The 26936-nt window shown below is 38.0% G+C and overlaps 2 protein-coding genes across 2 annotated transcripts in view; one reads left to right on the top strand and one right to left on the bottom strand.

The window, feature by feature from the left end:
- CENPU (centromere protein U) overlaps nt 1–7019 on the top strand; it is a 10592-nt gene extending 3573 nt beyond the window's left edge. Inside the window, exons 5-12 of the mRNA XM_009891775.1 lie at nt 1–60; nt 1139–1214; nt 2284–2401; nt 2793–2871; nt 3796–3843; nt 5193–5254; nt 6501–6657; nt 6894–7019. The exon at nt 1–60 is cut by the window's left edge and continues 7 nt beyond it. Coding sequence (XP_009890077.1) covers nt 1–60; nt 1139–1214; nt 2284–2401; nt 2793–2871; nt 3796–3843; nt 5193–5254; nt 6501–6657; nt 6894–7019 — 726 coding nt within the window. The remainder of the gene's footprint in view (nt 61–1138; nt 1215–2283; nt 2402–2792; nt 2872–3795; nt 3844–5192; nt 5255–6500; nt 6658–6893) is intronic.
- A 738-nt stretch (nt 7020–7757) lies between these two features.
- PRIMPOL (primase and polymerase (DNA-directed)) lies at nt 7758–23624 on the bottom strand. Its single transcript, XM_009891777.1, has 12 exons — nt 23445–23624; nt 22283–22374; nt 21144–21285; nt 19500–19647; nt 14244–14534; nt 12387–12549; nt 11054–11151; nt 10595–10681; nt 10403–10511; nt 9194–9276; nt 9064–9110; nt 7758–8063 (listed from the first exon to the last, which is right to left on the bottom strand). The coding sequence occupies exons 1-12, from the start codon at nt 23622–23624 to the stop codon at nt 7758–7760; spliced, it is 1746 nt and encodes a 581-aa protein (XP_009890079.1).
- Between the last annotated feature and the right edge of the window lie 3312 nt (nt 23625–26936).

The raw sequence follows: 26936 nt of genomic DNA on the forward strand, positions 1-26936 counted from the left end.
GGTGAGGTTCAGAAATTCAGCACAGCTGATCCTGAAGATGAACCCGCTAAGGAGAATGTGGTATGGAGAAAGTTGCATGAGTATATCGGTCAATTTAGTTTCAACTTCGTGCCATGCCGGTGTTAGAGGGGAGGGGAGAGCAAGACCTTTCATTTGTCTCTTGGTACTTCCTAAGTACTTAGTTGTGTCCCAATAATCCTCAAATTATTCCTGTGAGATGGCCAAGTGAAATGCTTAAAGCTACAGTCTCATGTCAGTGGGGAATATCATAGCCAGGTGTTCCTCTGTCCTGTAGCCCCTTCTCTTGCTTATTTGGGAATATGTTCTTTTCTTCTTTCAAGTATCTTCTTTATATCTGGAATATATGTTCTTAAAGAATGGCATACTAAATGGAATACAAATCCCTCGTACTTGTTTGGTATTGAAGTAAGAACATATTATGACAGAAATATTTTTTTCATTGATGAAATTAATTTTGAATAGATATTAGAAATAGACAAAAACCACTTGGTTTTGAATGAGTGCTTTGCAATTAGCGTAAAATGTTCTTGGCCCACTTAGCTTCCAGTTGTACAGAGGAAGAGTTAACCCTCTGCAGGCTTGCGGAAGTAGGCCTATGATAAAAGAAGCTATGCAGCAGTTTGCATAAAAGTGTTTTACATACTGAAATTCATTGGAATTGCTGAAAATCCTTTTGTACAATTCAGTACGGAGCATGTGTGCAGCACTCACGTAGAATCACTGCTTTGTGTTGGTGTCACAAAGTAGTCTAAGTAGAGAAAGAATTGGGACAGAAAGTGGGTGAAAAGGAAGGTAAGGAGGCACTGTCGATAACAGAACTGTTATTACTGGGCCATGACTATGCTGAACGCCCATATGCTCCTTAATATGTTCCTCCAGCTGCACGGCCAGCAGCTGACACATCAGTGGGTCAGCGCGGTCAAGCAGCTGCTGTCCCTCTGCGGTGTGATCGCTGTGCTGTGGTTCTGGCAAAATAGCCCTAAGTGAAGCTGACCGATGTTTCAGTTGTGAAAAGCTGAAATACTTTCGTGTGTTCTGCCTAGTTGCCATCTCTCAGAATTTTAAATGAGTAAACCTAAGGGTCTTTTTTTAAGTTAATCTGCTTTTTGTATCACAGAAGGCTCTGAATACTACTCAATTCCAGGCAAAAAAGAAGAAGCAGCCTTCAGAGGAGAACACATCAGATCCTTCTGGTAAAGTAGACTTTTCAAAACTCCCATATGGCTTTTCCTTTTTCAAGAGGAGCGCTTTTCCATAACTCGGTGGTTTTCATTTCTGATATGTAGCAGCATACTGCTTCTAGGAATGGGAGGTTCTAGTTTTGGTCTATACGCTCACTATCAATGGTTAAATTGAGGAGTTGGTGTGCCACACAGCTCTGATTGCCATGGTTTGCCTCTCCGGACTGGCCTGTTACTCTCCTGAAGGGGTGAAGCGTAGGCGTGTGTTATCCCTCGCACGCAGGCTGGTTCCCCTTGGAGGGAACCCCGGCTCCATGGCTATGGACGTAACTTCAGTACGTCCCTTGGTCCGGAAGGCTGGAGCACCAGGCTGTGGGGCAGAGCTTGGGGTGCCCCTGCCTTACAGCGTAGGCACAGCGGGTCGTGTAAAGACCTTTGAGATGGGGACCTTCAAGGCAGTGGCATTTTTTGGTATGGAGAAACCGTTTCCCGGCTGTCATCTTGCTTCCTTTGAACTGTACCCCGTCACATTCAAGTACTAGATGTACATTTGGGAACGTGTGAAGAAACATGGTTTAAGGTTTTGTGGAATTAGCTAACAATGCTATTGCAAAGTTTAAAGACACATATTTGTGTATAGCTTTTTTTTTTTTTTTGAAGGATATATGGTATTAATACAAAATGTGTATAAATATGATATAACAACTCATGATTCTTTGAGTCATGGAGGTTGCCCAAAGTCAGGCTAATAGTTTTTACAGCACAAACAGCTGTTATCCACAGTACACTGTATAGTTTATCAGTGTAATAACGTGCTCCTGGGCTTGTTCGAAATGATGAAGAATAAGAAATAAGTTGTATATAATTGATCATCCAATTTCTAAAGTGTTCCCAGATAAGTCTGTCATAGTTGCTCAGCCAAAGACAGATGAAATAATTCATATTTCCCTCTTGTCAACTTTCGTATTAAAATATTCATAACTTTTAGATGGTTATTTTAATGGTGGGCACAATAATTTTTCTATTATTTTAGAACACATGCCTGAATTGTACAGTGCCTATCTCTATTCTGTTGTTGCAGTGGACAGCCCATGTTCTGTACAGGTTTGGTGTCCCAAAGAGCTGAAGAGGTCTCCCAAGGATATTACAGAACTGGATGTTGTTCTGGCTGAATTTGAGAAGATAGCAGCAAATTACAGGTTATTCTGCTTTCCTCGGGCCGAGTACTCAAAGTTTTAAAATCAAATCACCTGTGTTTTTTTTCTAATGGGCTGCCCTTTAGGGAACGCAGTATTGCATGGTTATATTCCGATGTTATTTTAATGATTATTAGGTTTGTGTGATACAAATATTTTTCCTATGTGATCTTGAGGTGGTCTCCAGGAATTTGATATTTTTCCAAACATAAGAACAGCTGATGCTTTTCAGTGTAGAAATTAAGCTATTGCTAGCATATGAAGGATCCGCAGTTGCCTGTTCTACTAGTTGCGTAATGTTGGGGTTTATTCATTACTTAAAGGAATGTTTTTGAATGAGATTTCTCTTTTACTAAACCAGATGGGTTGTGTTTTGTCTCTCTGACTTCTCCAGACAAAACATAGAATCAAAGGTTTGCAGAAAAGCTATCAGTGGCTTCTGTTCTGCTTTCAAGGACCAAATCACCGATCTTGTAAGTAGACCATAAATAGACAGTTTTGTGGTAGTGATTATAGAGCTGTATATTACACTGTCGTCAGAATGCCTGTGGTTTTGTGTTGTCCTTTACACATGAAAACAGTTTGTTGCGTGCAGCCTCTGTGCTGGGTTTCCTGAGCATTGTCGTTAGACACAAGGCTGCTGTCACACAAATACCTTGCAAAACTGTCAGCTTTTGAGAACAGGGAAACATCCATATTTGTCATATCTAAAGCGTTATGTCATAAAACTGGAGAGCTGCATAATTTGCATGAGCAAACAGTTATGTCAAATGCTGTTTTAAAAGCTCATGGACTAGAGTTTCAAGAAGGTTGATGATTTAATCTTTATACTGTGTCTCAGTGACTCTTGTGTAGAGGCCTGACTAAAGCTTCTAACATAGTTAAGGGAAAATCATCCTTTTTTAATTAACAGTTTGAACATAACGATAAAAAGCTTATTAGCTTGCAAGACTAAGATTTCTTCTCACTAATTACAATGAGTAAAATAAACTCAGAACTTTGTAGGAGTTGTGATAAGTACAATGGATATAAGTACTAAAACTATAGTTCTGAGTGATTCATTACAACGTACAGGTTTTAAAATGTATAAATCTAGTCATTTTATATAAAGTTATAGAAAAATTAAGCTAGGTAGTATTGCACTAATTGGTACAAGGAGCATTACTTGCACTAACTGGTGCAAGGTGACTAGTTTTGTGCAACAGTCTTCTGGCCTGAGGAGAGAGGAAAGAATTGTTGCATGACTAATAGACTTGTAATCTTCCTTTGAAACAGCGTTGGGTTTTTTAAATAGCTTTTTACATTATTCCAAAGTAATTCTTGCAACGGTGTTTTTAGGAGGCTAGAGATGAAATCAAGATCCATAGTCAATCTGTAATTTTTCTTTTCTTCTGTAGATAGTGGAAGTCCAGGAATTAAAGAATATGAAGAAAAAAAATGCTAAGGTAAATACATACATATCAGTAGATTGTACAGCATATAGAGGTGGGCACAGAAATTTCAAGAAGTTGACTAGAAGAAATAAAATAATTCACAAAAACATGTACTGTACTACAGAATCAACTGCACAAATAGGGGATAGGGAACACCAGAGGTTATTTGGGAAATATCTGAGTAAATATGATGGATTGCAAACTCCATACGTATACTGCTGTACTGGTGTAAAAAGAAAGAATGCACATTAGAATGTGTAGGTATATCTGTGTCAGAATTACTCTTTTTTTTTTTTTTCTTTTTTTTAATGAGCACTGGTGAAGCCTCTGGAGAGCCAATCAAATATTGAGAGCTAACCTTCAAGAAACATAGATTAATATAAAATCTAGGAGAGCAGCAAAGATGGTGACCTGTAAGGAGAGAATTGGATTGCTCGGTTTAAAGGAGAGAAGTCCAAGGGAGCTGCATTCCCTAAAGACATGCAAAGTTTTTGTTCGGAGGAAGGCAGTTCCTCTCTTGGTTCAGAGCGAGTAGTAACTGACTGAAAATGCCACAGGGGAGTGTCGGCAGGAGGAGGAACTAGTGTGAGAGCAGAGAAACATTGCAGCGGTCTCATCAGGAGAGAGGTGAATGCCCTGCAGCAGAGAGATTTAAGAGGCTTTCTGCCTTGGATTAACCTCTTCTGCAAACTTTTCGATGACAAAGTAGCTTTTAACATAGTCAACAGAAAGCTTGTTCTGGGAAGTAGCAATTAATGGGCTAAAGTCTTCTGGTTAATTTGCGGCGATACGGTAAGCTGCTCTGCTCGTAAAATGAAAACTTTAATGCACATCTACCGTTCGCAGCCACTCAGAGTTATCCTCGTTTTGCCTCTTACACATTTGTTTAAAATCAGATTTGTTAGTTGCTAAATTGAAATTTATGATTAGTTTTGGTTTTGTTTTAAATTGGATGTTGATTAAAGAAAGCTTAATTATGCTTAGTTCCTTAGTTAAGGCAATCATACCGAACATACATTTGTTTTAATCTTCGTTTTTAAAACAGAAACAAAAAAAAACCTGCTGGAGTTGGTCATGTTTGAGTTCAGAATGTCACAAACTCCTTTTGTATGCTTGTAAATCCAGCGTTCCTTAAGAGAAATTTTGGATGGAGATGAGAGTTTAACACTTTTAAAGTTCTTTTAAAATGTTTAAAATATTAATTTCAAATATGGCAGTCAATGAGGTCTGGTATCTTGGAACCTTCCACACCCAGAATCAGAAGCGTAAAACCTCAAAGAGGAAAAGCCAATGAAATTTGAGTTGTTTGCCTTTGAAGTTACAGAAACTGTTGCAAAGACTTTCCTCACTATTTGTTTCAGGTCACAGCCGACATCAAAAGGAAGAGGCAGCGACTGATGCAGCTCAGGGAAGAGCAAATTCAGTATGTTTCTAATGATGCACATTAATAGCCTGAAGAACTTAAGGAGTCTGGTATTCTGTAACTCAGAAGTGAAAAGAACTTTTTTTGTTTTTTTTTTTTTTGATGAAACTCTACTTGTGTATTGCTTTCTGCTGTTTTTACAGAAGCTCCAGATAACCTCTCCTTTCCATATTTCAGTTGCCTAGGTAGTCATTCTGGCAAGTTCTCTTAGCTAACTGGTAACTGGGATGGTATTTCGGACCATATGTTCATAAGAAAAACACTAATGTTACAACTGGAATTGTAAAGGGGATGAATTGTAAATTTGCGAAGGTAATAGAGAGCTTTTTTAGTTTTGAGGTGTGAGAATGGATTTCACCCCTGCAATTCAGCAGGGATGCCTCTGAGTATGGGGTTTGCTTCCATCTCATGTGACCACATGATTCCCCTTCTCTAACTTGGCATTAACCTTAAATATCATTTAGATACACAACACAGAAATTATGTTCTTTGGAAGAACTGTTGGACTTCCCCAAATCCAGCTGGTTCCTAGTGACAAGCCTTACACTGAAGCTGCATGTAACATAGATGCTGTAAGTTAACTCTGTAGGGAACCGTGGGCTTGGATCCACGCAGGCAGGCTGAAAGCCCTTTCTCTGTGGCCGTGAGAGTCTGTCTGTCTTTGCATTAAGTACTAAGGACAAACTTCACTCAGAACTAATTAAAGGCATCCCTCAATACAGGTTTGAACCCCCTCACAGATTGAAAGCCGTCTTCGCATTTTTTATTGGTTGTTTTAACCCTTTGATCGTCTTCAGAAAGCTTTTTTTTGCTGCAACGCTGTTAAATGACAACAGCTGTTGGTGTTCAGTTTTTGGAGTGCTCAGGCAGAGGCGTGTCAGCTTCGCAGATCCTGAGTGCGCTGCAGCGTAAGCGCTGAGCGCCTCGGCCTGCACGCAGACATGTGTGGGTGCAGAACGCCGGGTAGTTAAGAAGCTTCACTTGAAAAACTTCAGTGCTAAAGAGAGGGCGGCTGTTTCCTCAGGCTCAAAAGTGATATGTGGACGAAAGTCTGGGTTTTTTTTGTGGATTTGTACTCCTGTTTAAATAACATACTAGTTGTTCCAGTTAAACAGTGTGTTACTCTAACCTGTGCTTTGTATTGCTGACCAACCCTTCCCTTAAGTCTTCTTCAGAGGAAATATGTTCATAGTTACTCATGAAATAAATACACAGATACAGGCATCAAAGCCTTGATCTTTTTCAGAGCTGAACCACAACTGATACAGCTACAAAGAGAATATGCTAAGGTACAGGAAAGGAAATCTTCCTTGAGACAGGCAACTGAATTACTTACTGATTTAAAGGAGCTACAGCAAGACTGGTTGGATTATAGAGAAGAAAACCCTAAAGAAAAAGCGGTAGTAAGTACATATTTTTTGTGTGTTTCTGAACTGTTCTGGATCTGGGGTGGTTTCTGTTTCTACATGCCTGCCAGGTGTAAGGAAATCCTACCATTTCAGAAGACTCTGATATTGGCTTTTCATCACTTTTAAAAATCAAATTGCATCATTCATAGAGGAAGAATAAGTACAGATACATAAGTGATTTTCCCAAGAGTTAAAAACGTTGCCTTACAATTTTATTTCCTTAACAACAGTATGGAACTTCCAGCCTCCCTGCTCTTCTGGTGGAGTCGCGGAGAATTCTAGGAGTGGAAAGACACTTTCAGAATATTAATATGAAACTGGAAGATGCTCTGGCTGTACACAGAGGGAAGTTATGAAAGAAACACTGAGTTGTTTTAACAGACTTTTTGACATCCGTTAGGAGCAATTATTAGAACGGTCAGTGCTTGTTTAATCATTGTTGCTGTGTTTTGCTTCAGTATTTAGAAGTCAGTGACTTAAACGGAGATTGTATCCTTCTGTTGTCAGTCTGTGTGAGAATTTACTCAGAATGTCAGTGAAATGAATGAAATAACAATTCCAGTTAAAGTAGTAAAACTTTTCTGTGCTCTGTTAACAATGCTGGGTTTGAATCTTGGGCTATTAAAGTCATGTGATCTTGAAATGTATACTTTTAAAAGAGAACACATAGACATTGGTTGAACTATTGCTAGACAAATCTTTTTATTAAATTTGTATTTGAAATAAAGAATTTCCTCCCATATCTGGAAGTCAAGAAATCTATTTTGCTTGGCTTATCAGTAAAACTTGGACATACAGCTTAACAAAATAGAAACCGTACAGCAGTGAGTGTGCAAAGTGCTAGACGTGGAGCAGCATTCATGACAAGTTTTCAGTCCAGTACTCTTCAGCCCCCCGTGTAATGTTCCACGATCTCCTCACGCTTGTTGAAGGTCATCCAGTTGTGAGGATACTTGTTGCTCAGCTCTTCGTCTTACATCTGGAAGAGCATTTCTGAACTACGTGGCAGTACCGTTCACAGAAGGTGTGCGATACGCACCTTGGCTTAAAGCAGGTTGCAGTGCTAGCGGTCCGTTTGCTAGCCAACTCTGTGGTCAGCTGCCGCCTTTAGTGTGAGTGTCCTGAGTCCTTAAAGCTTCCAAAAGAACTTCATCAGGAATTTCTTCCATGGAATAACTCAGACTATGACTTGCAGCTTCAGCTAGTTCCACGTCGTCAGTAGCTTCTAGGAAACAGGCATCATCACTTGCATTGTCCCACTCGCTGTCTGACAACAGGAAGTCTTGAGACAAGGTTCTTCCTAGAGATACTGAGCTGTCTGACAAGTCTAATACGCTAGAATGTGGGCTTGCTTTGTCTTCTGTGTTCCCCCTTTCATCCATAAGCGTGTGCTCTTCTTCCTTTTAGAAACAATACTATTTATTCCCTATGAAAATGGTCTTCAAACTGCTCCGATCGCAAAGTTTGAAACTGGTACTGTCACGTATAATGGATACTATAGAAGCTGGCCAACGAGACAGGTTAATTTATAGCCACATTACCCTGGGCAAGCCTATTTTAATAGAATAGAAACTTGCTGTTCTTCTAGCAAACTACAAGTAGTCTGTCTGCTACAGCATCTTAAAATACAAGGTTAAAACTAATTTCAGTGTCTGTGTAAAGATACTGTCAGGATCTGAAAATACATTTAAATTACACTTTCTATGAAATAAGCAGATCAATAGCTATTAGCGTTATGTAGAGTTTCATGTGCTGTTCTGCAGTATAGCATTTAAAAGTGTAAATTTTAAAAAGTTGCAAAGACACCAACCCTTATTGCCTACTCAGTGGAAAAAACTATTAAGTTCAGGGCTTAGAGTCTAGGTGTGCTATCAGGTCGGTTTAAATGTTCTACCTGTGTGCGTAAACATAACTGCTTTAATACACTAAAATGGAGTTAAGTGAACTTCAGATTTGAAGGTCACTGACTTAGATGTGGCTCTGACTCCAGTGTTGCAGGATCACTCCTATTTTAGCTGCCCCAGCACAGTCGGCCACACGCAGCAGAGATGAACATGGGCAGTGTTTCCATCCTGCACCGGCAGTGGTCTTGTGGTTTATGCACTGGGAACTGCTGCTCAGACCACAGCGGAAGAAAGTCTTTAGTCCCAGGAGAAGTTAGGCTATTCCGGTAACTCAGCTTTAGCTGCACTGACTGTTTTTGTTCTAGATCTGCTGCTGGAGAACTTAAAAATGACACTATGGAACTGCCACCCCAGCACAGCTGCTCCGGAGAGCTCTTCTATCCCAGTGTGACTCCTGTACAGAGCTCAACAGACTGGGTTAGCGGGGATTTGTGGGCACTTCCAGAGACAGCTTTACTCACAGGAACTTCAGCATAGCTGTAGCACAAAAACATACCTCGTTGAAAAGAAAAGGGAGACATATCCGAGGCGGTAATGGAAAACCTAAATCAAATATATGGCATTAAGTAAAGTTAACATTCCCAAAAGTATGAAGCCTAATTGCTTTGAAATCACAGAATACATACTTTGTGATTTGAAGTTTTTTTCTCTGCAGACTGGATCATGACACTTTTGATACCAGACTTCCTTCTTTAGATCTACCAGAATCCTAAGAATGAAATAATTTAGTGTTTAGTAACAGCACATAAATGAAGTGAATGCATACAGTACGAAACGCTGACTCTAAATGAACAAGTTTTGTTTGTCCCCATCTATGGATATTGCTTTCATATTCTCACATACTTATTACATACTTTCAATAAAACTTCAGGTTTCTTAAGTTAAAAATACATTTCTTTTAAGACTCAGGACTAACATTTAAAAATGAAATTTAGTTAACTTCATTACATTAAGCTTGGAAGCAAAAGTCATTAAAGTGAGATTAGGATATGGGACGTAACTGTCAGATAAGATTTTGTTGCTGCTGCTGTTACAGATAATTCCATTATAAAAGGCAGATAAAATCACTATTTCCTGTCACCTGATCAGACACCCAGCTTTTCCAGCTGTGCTTGGGAAACACCACGTTCATCAAGCCTACTGGCTGTGGGGTTTTTATATATATCTATATCTATCTATCTTTCTCAAAACCACATTTCTTATCTTTCAGTTATTTTAAATGTTATACAGAATTATTTTTAAGTTAAAACATTTCTACTGATGATATACTGCAGTTCTAATGTCCTGACTTTTCAACGCTTATTTTGCTAAAACTGTAAGAAATCCGAGTCCTTGTAGAGTCACGAGCAAAACATCTTGACTGAAGTGGTGGCAGGAGTTACCTTTGTCATTTTAATAACATGAGAATGTAATTTAAGATTCACTATAAATGATTTTAAGAGTGGTCTGTTTTCTTTACTTTCCTTCGGATTGCTCAGCTGCCTGGCTAAGAAGCATCGAAGCACAGGACCATTAAACTGCTTTAACATACTCGGACTTGTATGTCAGCACCTTTAGGCAGGTATTTTAAATAGCACGAAGATGACTTCATAGAAATATTAGAAATACAAGTTCACTTATCACAAAGTAAATTTAGGGGGGGCAAAAGGTTGTGGTGGTTTGTTTTTTTTTTTTTAAAAAAAAAAGAAAGCGTTGTATCCTCGCAGAGCAAAAAAGCAGAAATTTTCTAACAGGTACTGATTCTATCCCGAAGAGTTTTTCAGCATTTTTATAGAATAACAGTTGAGCAGGAAAATAAATAAAGCTGTTTTAAAGTGAATAGTTAAAGAGCATACATTATGTTGTTACTTTTGTGAGCTCTTCCAATATTTTCACACCAACGGTAACCAGAAATATCATATACAAGTATTTCTTCCAGAGAGAAATAATTCCATTGCCGGATCCCTGGGGGGAGAAAAAAAAAATAATTAACTCTGTACAAATGAGTTTTCCGCAACAGTATTTTTAAATAGTAAAGTGGTGTTTACCTCCTTGCACCCCGTCTTTATTAACCAAAGAACGAACAAAATTATCAATTTCTGGATATGGTGAATCCTGGTAACCTTCCATGGGATCTGGTAAAACAAAGACACATGCTGTTACTCGTTTTGTCATTGTAATGGGTAATTGTTACACAGTACATAGACCACAGACACAGAATGTACGCGAATCACACCAAATCCTTCAATAAAACCAGGGGTAACCCGAATGTCGATCTATCAAACTGGACACACACAGACACATCCCCCCCCTCAGGTGCGGAGGGCAGTGGGACACAGCACGAGAGCCACAGGAGCAGCAGGGGCATCCTTCAGCATAGCCGCACGCTGTCTCCTGCGGAGAGCCAGCGGAAGAAAAGCTCTCCTAGAGGTTATCCCGTGTGGAAGTCACGGCACAGTGAATTTAAGAGTAGTTTTTTTCTATGCAGTAGCAAAGGCTTGAAGTACCTCTACCGCTTCGGGTAGTTTTACTGTTCAAATAAGCAGACATTCTTCTCTCCTCCTCTGGAAACCCGGATGACAGAACTTTTGTGTCATCCCTCGCTCTGAAAAAAAGAGAGAACCCAAAATAAAAGGTGTGATTCTTGCAGCACAACACGGTACAGTATAAGGTGCTGTGACATAACCCAGCGTGGCAGACCAGAATGCAGCCCCTGCTGGAGCAGGGGGTTGGTCCTCCACGCTCCCTGCCAACCTCGGCCAGCCGGTCATCCCGAGGCCACCTCCCGCTGTCCCCGCAGCACTTTTTCTTCTCATTTTGCTGGTGCCCTCTGACTAACACCAGCAGAGGGCAGGGCTTCCTCCTCCAGAACAGCAACGTTTGCCTCCGGGCAAAAATCCCAGGACCCGGACATTCAAAGACTGCTGGCCCGCACTCGTACAGCATTAAGAGTGTGTATATTTACACATATATGCCCTTTGAAAGGTTTCAATTTGTTTTCCTCTCTGTACAATGAACTGCTTTTCCTTGCCGTGTTGCTAGCGGGGAGCCAGATGATCACAGAAGACTCAATTCTAACGCAGCAGAATTTCTCATGAGTACTGATGATGGAGCCGATACCCGTGATTTGAACACACTACACGATTTATGCTATGGGGCGACTGGCATCAGTTCAGGATCGTGAACATGTCAGGATATAAAAACTGAAGTCACAACAAATATATGGGTTTTTAATAAAAACATTATACGTAATATCATACCGAGGGATGTACCATTTTAACCTTCTTTCTGCTGCAGTAATGATTAGGATCATCTTAAGATACATTCAGTGCAGGGTAAGATATATCAGAGGTTTAGATTAGAAACAGAAAACTTGATTATTGTATGTACCAGTATCCAACCTAAGGAGGTATCTACCAAATGGTATACAACTATGGACAAAAATCCTTTTTATTTTTTTTATCATGCTTCAGAAAATATGTAGACTCTTCATATTTAATTGACTGGAAATCTGTCATTTTTCCTTTCAGAGCTATACAGAATCCAACCAAACTTAATAATGGTTACATTTCAGCATTTTGAGCATGTATAGAGAAATGAGGCACAACTGGGAAGCCGTGCCACATGTTCTGTGTTCTTTAAACATTTGAAGGTACGTTAAAAAATATTTTTTTTTTCTTCAAAACCAAGGAATTCTCCTGAAAACTCTTAAATGACACTGTATCAATGTTCATGGAATAACTGCCTATTGATAGTAGTTACTTGTAACTGCCACAGGAGAAAAATCACTGAAATACGTATTTAAAAACATTTTCAAATCCATCAGAATTAAACAATTACCTGATGTTGCAGATCAAGGAGGAAAGAAAATACGCTTCTTCCAAGGAAACATTCTCTTCACAGTGAGGAACAAACTTATTATCCTCTGCTATCGTCAGAATCACATTTTTTCCTGCTTTTGATGATTTATACATCCGGAAATTTCTATTCTTTGTGTAAACTCCTACAGGAAAACAAGTATTTCTGAACATAACAATGCTGGCTAGGATTTACGATACTTAGTACTTGTAAATTAAACAATTTTCCTTAGACCCAGCTAGGGGTCTAAGGAACGGACAGAAACCCTTACTGACTTTGGCTCCCGTCCCATTGAAGAAATACAACAAAGTAAGACCACGCACACATGTACTTTTTTGTGTTATAGAATAATTAAAACAAACATTCAACACCTCTGCACAGGCATTTTAATCATTCTGCCATTAGCATTGCTAAAAGTTTCTCTTCAGTATAAGAAATCGGAGCTTTCACACTAACTTTGTGAAATACAACTGAGCATAAAAGGCCGTGCAATTATTTTAACCTGAAAGGACTTCAGATTCATCACACTTTGTTTTCTGTGGACCAGACACCGCTTGTCTGAAGCACATATCAGGAACATCTAATTCCAATCTCAAAAACAAACAACAACAAAAAAAAATGAACAGGTATCTTTAACATTGCCTAATCTGGCTAAGAATTCATTGAGGAGGTGGGCGCTTTATTTGTACGTTGCATTTAATTTTCATGAAGATAAAAGAACTTAAGGAATTTGTACAACGGGAACGTCACATAGCTTTCTATCACTGCAGCCTCGTGATGTAATTCAGTATTCCAGTTATTTTGCCTTTAGCTTTCCAGTTTTGAGGTAATGTGCATAACATAAATATTGAGGATGGTTGATTTTTGGGGAGTAACATCAAATTCTTAAAGGGCAATGCAGTAAATACTTCGGTTTTAATTTCTGTTCACAGATACATTTGAAGGAACTATGAAGTAGGTGCAAAGTAATCTTTCGGAATCAGTGATGGAGCAGCCTACTGTAGGGGCAACTTGGGGATCACATTCCAACAAGGCAGAGATACTGAAGAGGCCAGCAATAAAAGTGATCCTGAATTTCATGAGAAGAATTTGAAGGAATGGGGGTTCTTTAGAGAAGTCTGAGAAAAAACAAGATAAAGTCCTCAAGTACACACAGCACCGCTGCACAAAAGCACACTAAGCTATTTCCATTTCACTGAGACGGGGCAAAAAGCAGACACCAACTATGGGGATGGAGGAGGGTGGAACTTTCAATCTTCAGTTTGACCATGGGTGTTGTGCTCCTGGAAGTTTTTAACATTTTGATACCATGAATGGGCTGAGCCCAGCTGGGGCGTGAAGTGCCCAACCCAAAATTTCTATTATTTGGTCATTGAAGCCTAACAACTGCCATTCCAAACAGGGGAAGAAGGCTCAATTCACACAGGTAGAACAACACAGGGCACACCTTTAAGACTTGTTCCATAATTAAGCAGCTTCTAATTCAACTGAAATGACAAGCAAGCAATATATGCTACCCTCTTTTAATCCAAATGGGAGCACCAAGTCCTTAGAAACAAAATTAATCAGTCTTGTGTGGTGAGAGTTTCTTCAAACTTCAGAACAAAATAATTAAATGTAGTAATATAAGAAATTCCATGGACCAGGAATCTAAGGCTCCTTTAAAGTACAGCTTTTATGCTCACAGTTTCAGCATGTAGTGTATTTGGTTTAAATTCTGACCGTAGGGACAACAATAAGAACACTGTTGTTCATATTGTCTGTAATCAAAGATTAAGAAGCATCTCGTTTAACATTTGTTGCATCCCAAAGAGGTTTAAAAGCACTTCTTATACTTACCTAGATCCACAAAAAGTTGCTTGTCTCCTTCTTTATCATTTACTATGAGAAAGGAAAATTCCGAATTTTCTCCCTGGTGTGATGTTTCCATATCCTTTGTCTCGGGAGCAATGGCGGGCCAGCCTTTGGAAGCACCTTCGACAGCTGTGAGGTTTGTAAGAGAACCATCTAACCCAACCGCTTCTTCAGAACACTGGAAATCATTTCCTGCCCCTTCCTCCGGAATCACAACAGCAGCTTTGCTCTCCATTAGCCTTATGGCAGGCTGCAAAATAGTTCTCACAAAGTTACCTTAAAAACAAACAGACAAAAAAAATCCCAAAAGCAGATAACATCATTTATGAGTCAAGAAAGAACTTAATAGTTCCTGTGCAAACATTTTTCAAAACAGCCAAGATGGAAGTGGTTGAGTTTGGGTGGTTTTTTTTCCCTCATCCCAGATTTTTTAAAAAATCTTTTGGACCAGCCCAGTGTATAAAATGGTTCTTTCTGGTTAGTAACTAAGAAACCCATGCTTGGCAAGAATTTTTGCTAAACTTTAAAAAAAAAAAAAAAAACAACACACAAGAAAATAAACAGTTGTGCATATATTAATTATATAGTACAGTCGCAATGTGGCCCTTTGCAATTTTACTACTGAGAACAGAGAGAACTAAGCAGCGAGTTGGCTTAGACAACTAAACAAAACTGAAATGCTTAGGTTGTCACTACAATTTCCCAAACTAAATTTAAAGTCCTGGATAAAATTGTAAAATTGAAATAAATGTTTTTTGTATATTTCAAAAGAATTTTTCCTACCCATCACACCTGTAGTGTTGCAGTTATGAAAGCCTCTGACAGACAAGATCTCAAGCTGCTTGGAGTACAAATGATCTTGACTTAACAATTAATATGAGTAAGACTTTTGCACTGAAATTTCTGTGAACCTGAAATTTTCCACTAGAATGTCAGAAACTTACTGGACAAGTTCAGTTTGGGTCTTCATGCTAGCTTAGCAGGAACATTTCCGCATATGAACTAGGCTGTCAATAGTAAGTCTTTATTCAAATGCTTAATGTAGGACCATTTTGTTAATGACAGTGGTATCAAAAAATAAGTAGTCAAGGTCCTTATAAAACCTAGTTTGATTTAATATTTCAAGTACCATTTAGTGAAACTCCTCAATACATGAATAAAGCATTTATACAGCTTTGCTATTACACAACTTATTTTTTTTATCCAATCATAGGTAGGTTTTAAATCATCAAATGTTCTTGCAGTTTGCAAAAAAATAACCTGAATGTTTTTGCAGTCATTAATGACAGCATGCGATGACATTAACAAGCTCAGATTTAGGATTTCAAAGAGCTTGTGATTGTTCCTCTCACTACTGCTTTCCTTAATTTCACTTTCAGAACAATTAAAAAGGTTTACTTGCAGCTTCACGGTGTATTAACTGATGTAACAGTTTGACCAGGGCTTACTTGAACAACAACTTACTTCTACAAAAGTATTTTGTAATGACTTTTCAAACCCCCAGTATTGTAATCCAACTCCCATTGTACTCCAGGCTCTGCTAGGTGGTAACCACAGACAGACAGATGAAAACCATGGCCAAATTACTTGCAAGGAAAAAGAAGAGAGTAAGTACAGATGCGGAAGAAAAACTATGAAGTGGAAGGAATACTGGCAAGGAGGATTCTGCAGTTCTTGGCTGAAGCTTCAATGGGCAACCTGAAAGAACATGAACTGCAGGGTCTCCTATGCTACGTACCAGCAGAATGGCTCAGCATATCAAGCTTTAATTCATTACAGGACTACTGAGGCACACAAATGATTCATAGCCATAGACAGCATTTTAACCCTGTGTGTTCAAATATGCATACAGAATTTCTTCAGTTTATAACAATAGTTACTTGGATCTACAGGGAGAAAATGTACCTATTTCAGAATTGAAGTTTATTTCAATCATCATAAATGTTAAAGTATCTTTAAAAGTCCTGGGTGACCACTTCCTTATTTTTTGTGCATGTAATTAAGTAACGATGACTCTGGTATGAGAATACCAAAGTGTGAGTAAAAGATTATTTTGGGACTTAGTTCTTGATCATACACACACCCCTTTGTGTTCTCTCTTCCCATTTCTTCTAACTGGTCACATGTGGGAACCGAACCCTGCATTTCACACTTTTGATCCTTGACTGTATTTCTTATTTTTATATTTGGGATTCGTCAACTGTGTGGATCAATGTATTTACATTGAACTCTACAGCTTTCCTTGTGGACCTACAAGACCTCCTGTGCTTTCTTACACGAGCTATGAAATCAGTCCCTCTATTTTAATTCTAACTAGTAACTAATTCCAAATATTATATACTAAATGTTTTCAATCGTATTTCATTTTAAGCCCATCCGCTTTGTGTGTGATTCCTGACACAAAATGCTTATGAAAGGATGACAAAGTTATGATAGTTCATATTCTAGTTTATCCCACACAAGTACCACTAGCTCATTTAAAAGTACATTTTATTAGACATAACACAATGATGAATTTAAAAAAAAATGACAACACTTGAATGTGTCTGAAAAATACGTTAATACTTTTAAGTTTAATAGTAGACAAAATCCATCACCTCAAAGAATAAATATATATATTTTCATACAGATTCTGTAAAATTACTTTATGAAGTTACCTGCCTTTTTAGTTATTTACTACAGCAGAGTATTTTGCACAAAGGACAAAGCTAATATGTTTTAACCCAGGTTTGTCAAGCAGGTTACTAAAATGTATTAATGAATTGGTAACATGCATGCATGAACACTAACATTTACATATCTCAATTATAAAAAAAAAATAATCGATTTTTACTGCAACTTCAACATCTTGTCGAAAAGGCAAAGGCAGAAGATGAATACCCAATCTCTAAATATATTTTAAGCCTGACAGTAAACATGTCAAATTCACGTCAGGGTGGAGACGCAGAACACTTAACTAATGGACTAGAATAAACAGTTCAAGCTCCTACTGAAAGAAATGACTGATGTAATTTAGTTATCAAGATCACAGGCTAAAATTGCAGTCATACCAAATTATTTATCATCCATGTATTACTTAAGAGTTTTATGGTGGCAGAGTAGTTAAAGACCATAATTTTGAACTAAAAATTGCAGTAATCCCATTTAAGTCTTTGGGGTTTGGAGCTGTTACCACAATGTCACATAAGTAACTGCTCTGTGTCACACTTGGGGCTGGCAGCCAATATTATAAGCATTTGCTTATAACTTCGACAATCTGCTTAGCCTGCCACGACAGCTACTCCTCAAGAGGATTAGGGACACAGATTCCACTGCTCCTAAGAATGAGAAATAGGTTTTTTTAATGTTAAAAAAAAGCTAAAAAAAAAAATGGTTCAGAGAAATCCTATGGCCTCTTTGTGTTGGGAGTAAGGATCTGAATTTTGGCTTGAAGTGATGCTTAGGCCATGGACCACGTGCATTGATTAAAAATATTTTGGGGGAAAACATTTTGTACGTGCACGCAGGCCTACAAGATCCAGCCTCTCCTTACAGTTTGCTCTACTCCTCCAGCTGTTCATGCTGACAAGACCTTTCATAGATGATTCCTCAGAGCAACACAAGCCACGTGTCCACTCTACACAACTTTGATCCAACAGTACCTGTGTACTACCGATGAAATAACTAGACCATTCAAAAGGAAAATAAGATTTTCGCTAATGCTGTACTGGGCTAGAAAGAAGCCCAGCACTGTGTCATTAGTGACAGCATCGCTGTGCTGTCATTAAGTACTAAAAATAAAGAGCCCATCTTCCCTGTGCTCTCTACAATCCCCTGCTAGGACATACGCAGTGCACAGTAAGAAGCTACTTAAACACAGGAAGTATAAAAGAAGAAGAAATAGAGTATAAGCTTTAGTTATAAAGACTGGAATGAGAGAAAGTGCAGAGCTAGAAAAAGAGGTAAGGGTGAGAAAGGAAAAGGAAGACCGGGCATGAAGACAGTCAGACAGATCATGACCAAGCAGACAGCAGAATAAAAGTGGGAACCTGAGTGGGACTAAAATTATGAACCCAACATCCTCAACTCTTCCTGTTCTACTGCCAGTAACACAGCACGTAATTTCTTTCCCTCCAATGCATGTAATTCTCCTATTGTTGTCACAGTTCCTCCTGAACACAAATGGTAGAGCTAAATGTCACAAACCTAAATTTCATCCCTCCCACTAACCCATGAGATCATTAATCTGGTACTCTCTAACAGCATTTCTGCTTCCTCTCCCTCACCTTATTTGTTTGTTTGAAATAAAAAATAAACACAATAAACGTTACAAAATCAAACACTCAAATGTTAAGAAATGACAAAACCAAGGCTGCAGGTGCAATGTTAAATAACTTCAACTTCTGCATTCGTAGGTTGATATAGATTTTAATTCCATCACTGGGCAAACTGTTTTCCATCAGTTCCTGCTTCACTCAGACAAAACTCAGCTGATCGTCTATTCTGCGCTCATTGTTCAGTGTATGTCTATAAGCCTGCTTTCCTGCACACCATACAGAATATATATACACAAGAAATTATGAATTTCAACATCACCTTTTCTTAATGCTCACCACAGGCACCTCAGTGTTTCACAAACAGCATTTAAAAAATATTTTCAAAATACTTCCCTGAAGTGAGGAGGTATTATTATACTTATTTTAAAAACGGAGTCAAGACAACCCTGAACTGGCAATTCTTTGTGTTGGAGTTGCCATATCCTATGAAATCCCAACTTATATCAACAGTTAAAATTGCTTTTAGCTTTCTCTTCATCATGTTTATGCACAGGTGGCTCAAAACCATCTCTGTCCTGCCTTTCTGACTCCATGCTGAGCAAAAACCAACTGTATTTAGAGACAATAATCTTAGTTTCAATTGTTAAGGTTGACATTAACCTGTAAATTAAGAAGTCATAGTCATACTGTAGAACAGTTTTCAAGCTAAAAGCCAGACTCACCAGTAGTTTCGTAAACAAAGCATACAGGCACAAAAAAAACATTTTTGCAAACACAAATGCTAATGATAGAAAAAGGAAGTGGAAGATGAGTTGAGAAATAATATGGATTAATGAAATAGAAACAGATAGTAACTTCTGCTGGGAATACATATTTGTTTCCACATATGATTCCATTAAAATAAATATTCAAATGTGAGATGGCACTGTACAAAGTCAAAACAACACCTTTTATTTCTAGGTGTAAGAGAAAAGAACACACTTACCAACATGACTATTATCCTTAAATACAGTCTTTTGGGGTAGAAATATTAAGTGTCGACTAAATTTTTCATCAGTACTGGAATCTAAATTCAAGACATCTTTGGCCGAACAATTCACATCATAAATTTCTTTTAATTTTTGGCTGACAAGCTGAAATTATAAATATGAATTAGGCTATTTTCTCTAGCATTTTTAATAGCAGTATCTATAAAACCTAACACAAAATGCAGATTCTACATTTTTTTCAATTTTTTTCCTCATTTTGAGCATACAATTAATTGTAATTCAAACTAATTCATAACATAGCAAGTTTTAACCAAATTTGACATACACTGTATTTCCCCAAATAAGCGAGTCACTGAATAAACTAACAGTGATAAGCTGAGCAGATTTTTATTTTTTCAAGTCAAGTCTAATTTAGTGGCTTTATCTTCTGTTTTCTTTCCACCACAGAGCAGTTCACACCCGCAGTGACGATGTTTGTAATGCAGGCTTACCTAGAATGGAAGATAAGAGGCTACCACGATAGCAAGGGTTGGTATGCTTATTCACTGTTATGATTTAGCCAATTCATTGGTACGACCCAATGAACTCTAACTAGGTGGAAAACTTAAGATGTTTGGCTCTAAAATAGCTCTAAAACCTATCCATAAGCTAAGCTTGTGATTAATCATGTTTAGGACTGGGACTCAGAACCAAAGGGGTTGGAAGCTTAGGATTTTAGCATCTTGGATCCCTCACCCAGCAAATCCAAAGTTCTCTTCTTAACCTGAGGCATCTCTAGATTTCAGAATCGATCTGTAATGGTGTAAATCCCTCCAGATTCTGTATCAATGAGGAGCTCTTTACGAAGGAATAACCTCAATAATTTTTTTCTTTCTTTCCTTTCTAGCTAGTGCCATGTAACCATCAGAAGTCTCACAAAGAAATGGTCACTCACAAAGAGATTTGATTGCAACAGAAGATATCCTTCTAAAAACCTCCTTTATTTTCCACCTCTAACATACTGAATTTGCAGTGGAGCTCATTTTCCAATGAATTTGCAATAAAATGGAAATTTGCACTATTTAAGGAAATTGATAATTAGCAAAGATATTTAACTTTAGGTACTAAATTGATGGTCACCTGATGTTCTCTACATCATTATCAAACTCAACTATAATGAACTGTCACCTGAAGACACCTAAAATCAGGAAGGATTTATCTAAGCCTTGGTATATGACTGCACCAGCTGGCAAAGGAAATGAACTGAGGAATATCTGAAAGGAACTTTTATTGATGCTACTCTGAAGAATACCCAAACGCTCCTTCAGTTTTACAGCTTCAAAGTGGCAGAGCACATAAAGCAATCTGCAAAAGCAAACCTACCACATCGGCAAACCTACAGTGAATACAAGCATTCCAACAACCATCAGTCTCTATCTTTTCCTTTCACTTTCACATTCTCTATTTTTCCTTTCACTTTGCTTTAATCAAAACAGCACTTTTTACTTCATTAAAAATAATCACTAGGTCTACAATTCTTTTTCATTTTACTACAGAATAATCAAGATGAAGTGGTAAATGCTTTGGTTTCATATTAAATCAACAACAAATTCATATTAATCTACAACATGTAGATGAATATGTTATTTTAGCCAGTTTACCTCAATTAACTTTGCGACCATACTCTTGCCATCTACACCAGGATTTGCTGGTCTGTAGAACTCCAAATCAAAATAAAGTTTGCAAGCATCTTTTTCAGGGATTACTTCGTAGCAATGCATAAGACTTGTTTTATAACCTTTGCTAAGGGAAAACGAAACCAAATCACAACCTCTCATGATAAACATTATACATACTTATCAGTTGCAAACAAGGATCCCACAAGTCACATATTCTTTTATTTTCAATCAATGACCCTTATTCAAAAAAGTACCAGCCCTAGAATGCTTTGAAAAATTTGTAACTGACTTCATCATCAAATATCAACAAAGATAATCTCTCTGGCCTAGAATTTGTTTCTGAAGTACTCTCCTCCTCATCCCCCCCAAGTCTTACAATACATACTGTCAACAGAAATGCTGTTGAGAATTTAATAAATAATGGAAACTACAGTAAAAAACTTAGTAAGTTATCACTGATACATCCTAAGCGCTAAAAATGAAATTACATAGATTTTTTTTCAACTATATTAAAAATTAATCTCATTTTCAATTTGAGGGGAAAAAAAAAATCAAGCTTACTTTTCATATAAAAATTTACTCTTCAATTTCTTTTATTTCCAAATTATTAACCAAATATTTTATTGTAAAACAAAAAATTGGGAAAAAGTTCAGTGCATGATCAAATTGTCAATACTTGAAACTGTCATGCAAATACAAAACCACAAACTGGCAACCAGACATTTATATCCATTTTACATGAGCATTAATATATGACTATTCGTAGAAATACGTTTGTGTCACGTGTTGGTATGATGCCCTGAGGAAAGCTGACAGCAAAAGCAAATCTACTGCTTTTAGATTTAAGTTCAGTAGACGGGGTCCTTAATTCCCAGGAAATAATGGCAATCTGCAACTCACAATAAAGTTGAAACTCAATATAGAATAGATTGGTTTGTCCTTATGACGATTTTCCCCATGGCCAAGATCAAACCTCAGCCACCCATTACAGCTCTGTGCTAGTCAGAGCAGCAGATGGCTACTGGGGATAGCTATCCAGTAATAGCTATTACTAGCTAGTAAATATATCCAGTATACTACTATCTTATAGTAACATATAGGGTGCCTTTTCAAATACTCACGTGTAATAAAACCAAAGCTCTTTATATGTTGTCACAAGGTAAAACCTCCGTCCACTTTGTGTGCTCTTTTCCAAGGCAAATACACGAACATCCTATTAAAATAAAAACATTGCAGCTTTTTGTATTCAAAGAACCAGTTAAAGACTTTGGAAGTTCCTATCTGACATTAATTTCTTTGGTGAAAGGTTAGTAAATACGAGAAAACTTTAAGTAGATTACTTATCATTTTTCAAGCTAAACAATGTCTGTTTTTAATTAAGAACATCATTCTGATTTCAGTTACATGAGTAATAATTTGAAGCTTTTCTTTGCCTCACATTAATGTAAACTCTGTTTTCTCTGTAAAGTTTTTTTTTATCAGTGGCAAGTGCATCTAACAGGAGGATGAACAATGTCCTGAAAGGAACAGCCTCATTGACATGATGGCAGTATATGGCTTTATAGTGAATATTCTTTAGACTTTATATTATTTAAGTCCAAACATGGAAATCTGAAAAGAAAAGAAAACAAAAAACCCCTACTGCCAAACCAGCGAGAGTGAATTTTGGAGAACAGACTGTCAAGATTACTTAAACACTTAAAACAGCATAGAGAAAACCCCAAAGAATGTAATTTTCTTTAAAAGCAGCAATCAATTTGAAAAGCATTAAACTGAAAACAGAGGATACGTTTTGCACATTTATTTGGCTCATCACTTCTTATCATCTGAGCTTGCTACTCTGATGACACTGGAGAGTTGTATTGTTTTTATTTTGTCTCTGCCTCCTGTTTATCTCTTTCTTCCTCAGTTTTTCCCTCCTCGTCCTTCCCCACTCAACTCTCACTACCTTTCCATTCTCCTGCCAACCCTGACAGCTTGCTCATCTTCAGAAGGACCAAATCTATCCCTACAATGTTACCAAAAAGCACTTTTACCATTAGAGGTTAACACCACATAACAATTTGTACGTTAGAACTAGTACTTCTTAGAGCTACCTCCAGTGTAGCATGATCTCCTACAAAGACAAAAACAACCCTTGCTTTTTCAGGATTGGCGAGAATTAAGAAAAAAAAAAAAATCTTTGCAATCTGATAAAGACTTTACTGTCAACCAAGTTTTTAAGTTAAGTTCAACCTTGAAAGTACCTAAAGACTAGAGACATTCACCTAACAAGTAATTTACCTCTTTGCAGGTTTTTACATAATTGAAAGCTTCAGCCTGACGACAAAATAATTTCCAGACAGAAGATGGCAGAAAGGGTTTGGACAGTTTTGGTCTATAAACTGGAGGAAGAGGGTTTCTTTCATAGTAAGATGCTCGTTCTTCCACTTTCTTTAGTCTTTCTTCCCATTTTCTCTTCATTTGTCCTAAAGCAATTACAAATAGTCAAATCAGTATCAATTTCTGTTTGTTTCTCACTTTTAAAAGTGTACACATCACTACTTCTGGTTCTGTTGAGCATAATTATTTATTAACTGAAAGTAGCCAATCTTCCAAATCAATACCATGTACACATCACTACTTTTGGTTCTGGTTTTGTTGAGCATAATTATTTATTACTGAAAGTAGCCAATCTTCCAAATCAACAGCCAACCTTGCTTTGATACTCATTTTAACACTAATTGTTTCCACACAGTTTTGGAAGTAAAAGATTTTCATATTAATACTATCAAAGGTAAACACAACAGAATAGGCACAATAAGGGAAGGCCTATGAAGTTTCATTTTTGTTTACAGAACAGTATTACATTCCTCCTCAAAAAGCATACAAACTCTGTTAATTAGCCACACAACATTAGTAAGGAGTGAAAAAATACTATTATTTCTGCTTCATGTTTGGAGAGACAAATGAGATAATTAATTTGTAAGGGTAGCAAGATTCCAGTGACTCTAGCTCTGAGCTCTGTATCTCCAAGTAAAAGAACCGAAATCCAAAATGAGGGCTCCATTCTCCCCTGCTGACCTTTGCTATTGATCAGTAATACTTTCACCTGCTTTAAAATCTCATGTACTTTCTTGCAAACTTAAGATAGCAACCTTATCTCTTTTCAAGAAATAGCACGCGATGCAGTAATGCTTGCTATCTTGCAACCTTTAAACTTCTAGTCACATAAAGTAACCCAAATGCTACAAAGTAATGTAGTAAAGCATAAACACACATTAACATATGCATAATTATTTGTAAGCTTAATTAACTTCTTTTTTTCTGGGAAAATTCATTGCCACTCTGAGCACCTGCAAACCGGTAAAGAGCATTGCTAAGAAATTGTGAAACAGATGAAGAAGTGCAAGAAGTAAAAAAAAAGAAGGTGCATCTTTTTGTTCTGTCCCAGCATAACCACTTACCAACCCTTGGTTCTAAAAACAACCTCCCAGTTACAATGAAAGATAAAAATGAAACTGACTATACTCAAAAGTATTCAAACCTTTACCAAGCTGGATCCACATGGTGAGTTGAAGTAGTTATTCTTGTGGCCCCCAAAGCTCAGATTTTAAATCCTTTGAATCCCCCTCCAAGTTTTCCACAGTAAAGGTTCCTGGACATCTACATTTCTCCCCGTGGTATGTCTAAGCCTGCCTGTGTTTTGATAGTTTAGTGCCTATGTCAAGTCTAAATAACAGAATGGTTTTTTTCCTCTTATGGGGGTCAGATATATTCTCTCTCTGACCCTGACAGTCTCCTAACCTGTGAATTTCCTTTGCTCCCTTCCTTTTCTTGCAATTATTCTCTTCTTTGGGAATGAAAAACGCAATTACAGATAGCAATCAGCGTTTCTCAGAACTGCTAGCAGAACCCTCAGTTTCATTTTGATGCTGTTGGCTCTGTTGTAAATTAATTGGGTGCAAAAGACATTCCCTACATCAGCACTTTCCCAGAAGGTAACCATTAAAAAGAAGGGAAGCGAAGGACAATTCCCATAATTCTCTACTCATTTTAAACTTCCTAGTTAGATCAGGACGTATTTTTGCAGAAACATGGCTGGGAGGATATCTCAACCTGGCCAAAGGCTGATGACCCTTACTTTAAACTGAGATCTGTCACTGTTCTTGCAGTCCAAACGCTCTTGGATTCTCAGCAGCCCAATGTGTTAGGTTTTTTCAAGGTAACTTCAGTTCCTGTATCAACTATACCTAACACAACACGCCTATTTAGAGCACGTACAACTTACACACACAGCAAGGTGTAACTACAGACTAGCCTTCTGAGGTCACTGGGAAATTTCCACTTCATTGTCCTCTCTTCTGTCCCACCAGAAGTAAGGAGAGTAATTATTTTTATTTTACTCGCCAGAAAGAAATTTTGTCACCACCACGCTTAGACATCAATGTTTTTGAATCAGCAGGATGACTGCATGACGACCCTGGGAAAAATGTATCTCCTGGGAGATGACTTAAAGAACTTGCTATTTTATTCCCTGCCTTTGATGGAAGGCTGTTTCTTTTCTAGCAATAAGGATAGCGGACATCTTGTATTTTTATACCTTAGATGGCTGTTGGTTGGTGGGGTTTTTTTCAACAAATGAACTCATCATTTCAGTAAGAGCAATTTTCTCCCTTGTGCTACAGGAGAAAGACAAAGAGAAATGCATACTTTCATCATACGTGTCCCTACATTTTTGTTTACAAAAAAAAGCATACTCAAAAATCTGTAACGATTATGGTTGAAGCACACTATCCACACCTGCTGAGAAACGAAGCTTAGACATGCAAATCAACCGCTGCTCAAATTAATGGTTTCCTGAAATCAATGTTGAAACATTGTTTTCCTGGCCAGTGCGTACCACGCGACATAGCTCCACAGCAGAATTCATGCTCCTCAACACCAATAAGTCCATGAGATTTTCTCCCTCAAATATCCCTGAATCTCTACTGATTCAGCCTTAGGAGAACATATTAAATAACTTTCTCCCTAGTGCTAACTTTCTTAATGTCAGTGAAAATTAGCTTAGTTATCCTTATGTCGAGCTGAACTGTGGCATACTGACAAACACTACTCATCTTCCCTCAACAAAAACAAGGAGCATCAAACTTTCATCTTGCAGTCCTACAAGGAGAAGTAGCTTCTACAATTAAGATTTCAGGAATTTTGCGCAAAATGCAGGATATTACACCTGGTGATAAGACCTCAAAAAAACAGGCTAGAGCCTGTTGTGAGAAGCTAGAAAAGTTAAGTTTCTAATGTTAAACTTACTCTGGCTCCTGCTACCAAAGGTCAATGTATAAAACATGAAACTAAGTGACCTGAAAGTTGATGATGAAGCTGAAACTAGCCCTCAGCTCCAGAGGGCTGTTGGCGTGGGGCTGAAGGACAGGGCGGTAGGCAGGTGTATTCAGACTGCATTTGTCCACCGGCTGTATAATTTCCAAGCTTTCCTCATGCCGTGGTGGCGGATAAACCCCGCCGTAAGCGGAAGGTCCTGCCCTGACACAGTCCGGTACATCCACGCTTATCTATCTCGCAGAAACCTGAAAGATTGAGGTAATCATCCCTGCAAATTACTGAAGATACTGATTATCCTCACAAACCAGAAAGGTGAGGTTTTTTTCAGCAGACGGAGGAACTAAAAAGACAAAAAAAAACCCCAACAGGGCTGGTGTTACACCGAGTCAAACATGACAGGCGTGGCGGTCGGGCAGCCGTGCCAGGCCCAGCCAGGCCAGGCTGGCGTGGGCT

The sequence above is a fragment of the Charadrius vociferus genome, unplaced genomic scaffold, assembly GCF_000708025.1.
Source record: "Charadrius vociferus isolate BGI_N301 unplaced genomic scaffold, ASM70802v2 scaffold478, whole genome shotgun sequence".
NCBI classification, from domain to species: domain Eukaryota; kingdom Metazoa; phylum Chordata; class Aves; order Charadriiformes; family Charadriidae; genus Charadrius; species Charadrius vociferus.

What these genes read in the sequence shown, in the direction of transcription:
- PRIMPOL (XM_009891777.1), bottom strand. Translation starts at nt 23,624, where the DNA reads ATGAAGAGAAAATGGGAAGAAAGACTAAAGAAAGTGGAAGAACGAGCA. An exon ending in TCCTTGATCTGCAACATCAG is followed by an intron (nt 11,152 to 12,386) that starts GTAATTGTTTAA and finishes TCTTTTTTTCAG; the next exon opens with AGCGAGGGATGACACAAAAG. An exon ending in TCCCTTTTCTTTTCAACGAG is followed by an intron (nt 8,064 to 9,063) that starts GTATGTTTTTGT and finishes TGTTTCTAAAAG; the next exon opens with GAAGAAGAGCACACGCTTAT.